This window comes from Thunnus thynnus, chromosome 11 (genome assembly GCF_963924715.1).
Source record: "Thunnus thynnus chromosome 11, fThuThy2.1, whole genome shotgun sequence".
Lineage (NCBI taxonomy): Eukaryota > Metazoa > Chordata > Actinopteri > Scombriformes > Scombridae > Thunnus > Thunnus thynnus.
Genome location: NC_089527.1, coordinates 19040855 through 19047871, shown reverse-complemented (window position 1 = coordinate 19047871; position 7017 = coordinate 19040855). Strand labels below are relative to the sequence as shown.

General features: G+C 41.5%; 1 protein-coding gene across 1 annotated transcript; it reads left to right on the top strand.

Moving 5' to 3' along the window:
- The first annotated feature begins 3863 nt into the window (after positions 1 to 3863).
- atp5mc3a (ATP synthase membrane subunit c locus 3a) lies at positions 3864 to 6426 on the top strand. The gene is made up of 5 exons (XM_067603589.1): positions 3864 to 3962; positions 4151 to 4247; positions 5038 to 5112; positions 5548 to 5738; positions 5857 to 6426. Exons 2-5 carry the CDS (start codon positions 4209 to 4211, stop codon positions 5969 to 5971), a joined length of 420 nt encoding a protein of 139 aa, XP_067459690.1. The 5' UTR covers positions 3864 to 3962; positions 4151 to 4208; the 3' UTR covers positions 5972 to 6426.
- The last annotated feature ends 591 nt before the right edge of the window (positions 6427 to 7017 follow it).

The window sequence follows — 7017 nt, the reverse complement described above, 5'->3', positions numbered from 1 at the left end:
AATTAAAAGTCTAAATATGAAAATCTGATCTTGCTTACTGTTTGTGTCAGATGTTAGACATATAGGAGCCATCATAGAAGTGAGCCAGTTCCTCCTGAAAGAAACAGTATCATCATCTTTTGCCTTCAGGTAGTAGTTTACCCACATAGTCCAGTGGTTTAAGATGATGCCTTATCAGTGTCCCTTTTAGATCCCAAGGTTGTGAGTTTGATCCCTGTTAAGAGCAGCACTCAGTAGAGTTGAAGATGACACAAACGCAGACACATACAGGTGCTCCTCATCTCCTGATTGATCACTATCCCTCTCTTAAGATCCCCCTCCCTCTCTCTGTTTTTAACTGTTAGTCACCTCAAACCTTCAGGTTTCATTTACAATTCAAAACTGCCACTGTCTCACAAACACAAACAATACATATAAAAACAGCACAACATACTAGCATGCAGAAATACACAACCACCCCTCCTTAACCCTTTGTCTCCTCCACTCTTCAAATTGTTTAGAAACATTGTTAACTTATTTGAATGATGAAGAGAGATATGCACATTAAAAAGAGTAATATTTTGTCTTCAGGTAATAGTGTATCCACATAGTCCAGTGTTCAAAGATGTTGCTACTTTAGTGCCACTTTTAGATCCCACAGTTGTGAGTTCAATCCCAGTTAAGGGCAGCACTCAGTAGAGTTGAAGATGACAAAAATGCAGATGCATACAGGTGCTCCCAATCTCCTGATTGAGACTGAGACAAGATGGATGCCATTGTGTGTCTTCTTAAACGTGTCAGAGTTTTCATTCTGATCAACATTGAAACAATTAAAACCACGATGAAAATAGATACAAGTTATTCACTTGCTGCATACTGTTACACATGAGACTTCTGTACAACTTCACCTGTAGGTGATGCTACAATATTAAAAGAAATGTAGCAGCGGCAGCTGCTGGCAGTCTAATCAGCTAGCAACAATCACATGCATTTTCTTCAGGAAATGTACATTCTGCATTTCTTTTTAAATTAGAATATTAGTATAGTCATGATGGCCCTCATTTCCCATCATGCCTAGTGCTCGACTGAGTAGTTTGATAAGTTTGCTGTTTTATAACCGTTCCGAAATGCATATGTTACGTTATGTTAGTGTTTGTAATGTGTTTGTTCAGAACATGGTGGTTTATGTTGGTAATTGTCATTTTTGTGCTGGTTTATAGTTTTAACCATTAGTGAGGTGGCTGTTACATTTCTTGACCACAGCTGTATTTTGCTAATATTTTTGAATGCGTGTCCCCTGTTGTGAATGTCAATAAGTATTGATGCTATAAAGAGGTGTGTCCTGTGTGTCATTCTATACTGTTTGCAGCATTGGTGTCAGAAGTGGGACTGTTCCAGAAAGAAAGAATCTACATAACAAGATGGTGACAAAGAGAGAAATTGAAGAAGCTTGGGTGGATGGAAGACTTAATCAGAAAGATCTGTGAAGACTTACCTTGCAGTGACCACCGCACCATCCCTGCATCTAAAATGCAAGTCCACAGGAAGGCAGCAACTCCAGGGATCTGAACAGTACCCCCAGATGGCTGCAGCACTCCGCGGCTTTTTGCCACCCATGCCACCCAACCTACTGTCAGCATGGAGGTCCAACTCGGAGCTTGGAGGCAATGAGAGGGTGACAACACCACCAGCATGCCACTGCAATGCCACTACCCCCTGCCACTATGGTGATGTTACCCCCCAACCCACCAGCATGGTGTACTGTGGCCCTGCCTCATCCAGGTCCAGTTGTTAGCACTGCAGAATGATTGGAGCACTGCAAAGATGGCTGCCCACATGGCCTTGGCCCTGGAAGGCAAGGCACTCCAGGTCTTACTGGATCTGATGCCAGCCCATTAGTGAAACTGCGTGACCCTGGCCAGAGCACTGGAGCAACACTTAGGGCAGCGGACCTTGACAGACAGCATGTGTGACCAGGTGATTCACCGCCGCTGCAGAGAGGGCAAAGCCCTGGGATCCTACGCTGTAGATGGCACTGCTACGAACAACGTGGGTACCCCACCCTCAACCCAGCTGTACATGAAGAACTAGCCCTTGATGCATACATCCAGGGACTCACACCAGAATGGCTGAAGGAGCATCTCCACACCATAGCCCCAACGACCTTCAACAGGGCCTTGGAAGAGGCAGGGGGAGTGGAGGCAGTGCTGATGCCGCGTCGCCCACTAAGACACCAGTTACACCAAGCTGAAATTAGTGATGAGGAGCCAGATGACACAGGAGGGACTGTCTGTCAGACATGGTGATCACCAGCTCAGCCAGACTGGAAGCGACAACACTCCAGACACTGGATGCGTCACTCCAGTTAGCTGTGCTACCACTGTGGGGACACATAACTAGCAATTGCCCTGTACCTGCAACCTGCTGTTCCAGCACTGCACAGCCAGGAAACTAGGATGGGGTGGCACCACGGGGACACTGCCACCCAATGGACCTTCTGAGCAGAGGATGTACTTCCTGCAGCAGCTAAAGGAGTTCAACCTGTCAAAGTCAATGATGGTGCACTTCTACACCGCCATCATTGAGTCGATCCTCACCTCCTCCATCACCATCCGGAACACTTCTGCAACTACCAAATACAAGGGCAGACTGCAGCGTATCATCCGCTGTGCTGAAAAGATGATCGGCTGCAATCTGCTGTCCCTTCAGGACCTCCCTGCCTCCAGGACACTGAGGCAAGCAGGTAAGATCATAGCCAACCCCTCCCGCCCTGGACATTAACTTTTTGAAACACTCCCCTCCGGCAAGACACTGAGGTTTGTCAAGACCAAAACCTCATGCCGCAATAATAATTTCCCACCTGCAGCTTGCCTCATCAATAAGGCCCGGGACCCCCACTGACATGGACTCTATCCCTCCCATGGACATTACACCTTATATTAACGTAACTAGAGATATTGAGAACCTGTACTAAATTGTTACCGGTTCCTGACTGGTCTGTACTAAAATATTGATAAGCTCCTGGACAACATTTATGTAACATTAATTCATTCTAACATAGCTGGCATAGGTGGCGGTAATGCACCTTAATGCTGGTTGCCACTTGCCATAAAACAGAAAAAAGAAGATGATAGCACTGCACAGCCAGCAATAGGCTGAGGAGACAGCCGCTGACCAGGGTGAGTCTGAGACGGAGGCAGAAGCAGGATTTTCTTTTGTTGACTACAGCTCTAATTGTTATAAAAACAAGACTGTAGTCATTCACTCAGGACACAGTTAGCATCGGGTTTAAGCACTTCTAATTTAATTGTTTTGTTCGTAAATAAATAACTGTTGAATCTTTTCACATCTTCTCATGTCATCTCTTTTTTGCACCAAATTATGGAGAGTAATATCAATAAATGTATTGATATGTATCAGTATCAATAAGCAGTATCGATATTGGTATCGATAAAATCCTAATGATGCCCATCCCTAAACATAACCTCCCATAATCTCATATTTTCAGAAGTATCTGTGATTTTTGATCTAACATGGTGCATTACATGAATACAACTTGTCTTATATCATTATTATCATTATTGTTATTATTATTATTAATTGCACACTACATATACTGTTTACTCCTGGTCAATATTTTGCATATTTCATCTCATTCTCTTCTATTTAATATTTAAAATTTAAACCTGTAGCTGCTCTTCTCACTTAGAATGTATTGAACATATTTTTTTTTGTAAATTCTTTCTTTTTTATAGTCTTTAGGTTACTTAATTGTATGTATATTTTTTAGTTCTATGCACCACAACAACCCCAAGGAAAATTTCTTGTATGTGCAAACCTACTTAGCAATAATCCTGATTTCTTTTTGTCCTTTTTAAATAAAGTTTCTGTGAAATGACCTTCCGTTGTCATCATCCGGGCCTGTCTACATACATCACATCGCGCATGCGCACTCGTTCACTGTGGTTCGACCTCTGCAGTCGGTAAGTATGCGATGAGGCGTCTTTCTTTACAAATCCTTTTTCATCCTCTGTTAAACTTCACATTGGCATCGCACAAGTGAGGACAGCATGCAGAGTGGATGTGAATGAACATATGAGTGGCTTTATTTTCTCTGTGGAGCGTTTTAACACCCGTTTGACCTTAAATCTGTGCGGTCTTCCCTCCGCAGAGAGACCCGGGCTTTGACCAGAATTGACCGAACCGGTTAAAACTACCTAAAGTAGAAAATGTACGCCTGTGCAAAGTTCGTCTCCACGCCGGCTCTGGTGAGTTAATTTTCTTACTGCTGCTTCTGTGCTGTGAATTTTAGTCCTGCTTCCTTAATATCACCGTTAAATCCGAGTGGGCCTCTGGTTGAACTTGACTACAGTCAAGGCAAGGGTATCTGCAGCCTAGGCCTGCAGGCTACCCAAGCTAGCTAATGCTAAAGCACATATCAACATACAGGCTTTTATACGCAAGTGTTGCAGCTCTACTGAAAATTTACACGATGCATTTAAAGGTGTGTCAAAAAAGCCGCCAGTGTGTCATTGCTGTAAGCTCATAGCGGACATTTCCAATGAGAACCATTAGTTAAGGTCATTTGAAGTGGCTGCTAGCCGATGTTAACGCTCAGTTCAGTTCTTACACTCATACAGACCTGCACAATTAAATTAGAAATTATAATTAAGGGCATTGGTTGTACCTAAATACATGCAGTCTGAGCTGTCATTCTCCAAGGTCATATTTCTTAAGTATTATAGGTCTGCTTGTTAGTAATCTTGTTGCTAAGGTGTTCTATAGTTTGCTGTCACTCTTTATTAATAAATAAAATCTTTAAATTAACCACAAGTGTGTTTTGACAGTACTCATAGTACACGCCACAGGTCATACACTGTGTACACTGTAGTGAATGACACTGTGACAAAGTGACATTAAAGGTGTCTTTCACCTGCTCTTGTGCCTGCCGCCTCTTGCTGGGAATAATTACCAACAATATGTTTGATATTTTTAGTGAGCTTGTGTCTCATAGGGAGCTAAATCTGTACCGTTTATGTGTCTATTTTGTTGCTGCAGGTCCGTGCTGGTTCCCGGGCTCTTTACAGACCCTTGTCTGCCTCTGTGCTGTCCAGGCCTGATGTCAAAACAGAGGTAAGAAGCAGCGCTGGCTCTCTACTGGGACTGCACGTCATTGTCCTGTTTAGTTTCCAGGTTATTTAGAACAAATTTGACATTTTCAAATTACTTAGTCTGACAGTCTAAATACAGAAGAAAGACAAACCAATTCAGCTCAGTAGCTGTTAAAGGTTGAAATGATGGAGAAATTGATGATTTTTTTTTTATACTTGACAAAATTATCGATAATACTTATAATCATGAAAATTAGAGTCTAGTCATTATGTCGTCTAATTAAGGATGGCTGTTACTAAAACAATTAATTTCAGCACTATTTGTCAGCTGAGATCTAGAGGATGAGCGGTAAAGAAAATGAATGAATGAATTATTTGTGTGCGAGCTAATTGCATCGTCACGTTGAGTGATTTTAAGGGAAATGTTCACGGTCCTTGTTTCTTTTTCTTGTTCCAGAGCACTGTTGCTCTGATGCCACAGAGCCCCCTCACCCAGGTCGCACTGAGGGGCTTCCAGACCAGTGCTGTCAGCAGGGACATTGACACTGCTGCCAAGTTTATCGGCGCTGGAGCCGCTACAGTCGGAGTGGCCGGATCCGGTGCTGGTATTGGGACAGTGTTCGGCAGTCTCATCATTGGCTATGCTAGGTTAGCTTTAGTTTTGCCACGATACCTACATATATATTGAAAATATAAAACTTGGATTAATATATTTCTGGTGTGTACTTCTTGAATAGACATGCTGACAGTTTGTTTTTGTTTGCAGGAACCCATCTCTGAAGCAGCAGCTGTTCTCTTATGCCATCCTGGGATTTGCCCTGTCTGAAGCCATGGGACTGTTCTGTTTGATGGTTGCTTTCCTTATCCTGTTTGCTATGTAAAACTCTGCTGTCATACACCACTTTCATTACAGATGTGACTACATATTTTATTGTGGCTACCAAAATTGTTCCGTCTTGGTGTCATGGAAATGTACATTTTCAAGTCTTTCAGACACTTGTCAATAGCAAAGCATGTATTGTACAAATGTAAGAAATTACGTGATTAAAATACATGTATTTGACTATTTAACAATGGCAGCAACTTTTATGTCTGGAATATCATAGCTAGCTCAACAGGAAGCAGTCGGCTTTCATGAATGTCATCTTTTCTGTGAAGCAGCTGCTTAGACTTGCCATGAATCAGCCTTGTTTTCTCAGAGCATCACATGCAAGCTTTTTGGGGTCCACCTTCAGGAATTTCTGGTTCAGTTGCAGTTAAACAGTACTGTAATTAGGCAGCAAGTGAGTTCTTGCTTTTGTAAATGGCGTTGAATAAATCTAGACAATTTAATTGAGCTAAAAAGAAATGAGTTTTGACTTTTTTGAATGCCATGAATCGAAGTCCCTGCATGAATCAAAACAATGGCTATTTGGATCGGAATGAACTTGGTATAATCAATTAAGCTATTCAATGATTAGTAAATAGATTGAATGTGGTTTTTTTTGTTTTTTTTTTATGTATTTCTCACTTTTGAGAAATTCGAATATCTTTAGGTTTTATTTTTTTCAGACAAAACCAGCCATTTTGTACAAATCACCTTGGAACTTGTGATTGGCTTTTTGCTGTTTTTTTTATAAACAAAATGATTCATGAAATAATTTACAGATTATTCCATAAAAATGTAAGAGAATCCTTAGCTTCAGCCCTAAACTTGCTGATTTAAAAGAAATTACAGAACTAGTAACTGTCAAACAAAAACCTGTCGCTCACAGTTGAGGATGTCACATAAAATTTAAAGCAAACACTTAATGTACTGGTGAGATTTATAAGAGCTGTGTTTAGTAGTTTAGTGGAATTATAAAAGGAAAACCCCTCTATTCTGTTTTTAGTGACAAATTCCTCTTTGTGTTGCTATATTTCCACTGCAGCTCAACAGGGAAACACA

Bases quoted from the DNA above. Each gene is read 5' to 3' on its own strand.
- atp5mc3a (XM_067603589.1), top strand. From the start codon at position 4,209: ATGTACGCCTGTGCAAAGTTCGTCTCCACGCCGGCTCTG. The intron at 4,248-5,037 runs GTGAGTTAATTT...TTGTTGCTGCAG, and splicing joins TCGTCTCCACGCCGGCTCTG to GTCCGTGCTGGTTCCCGGGC. The intron at 5,739-5,856 runs GTTAGCTTTAGT...TTTTGTTTGCAG, and splicing joins CTCATCATTGGCTATGCTAG to GAACCCATCTCTGAAGCAGC.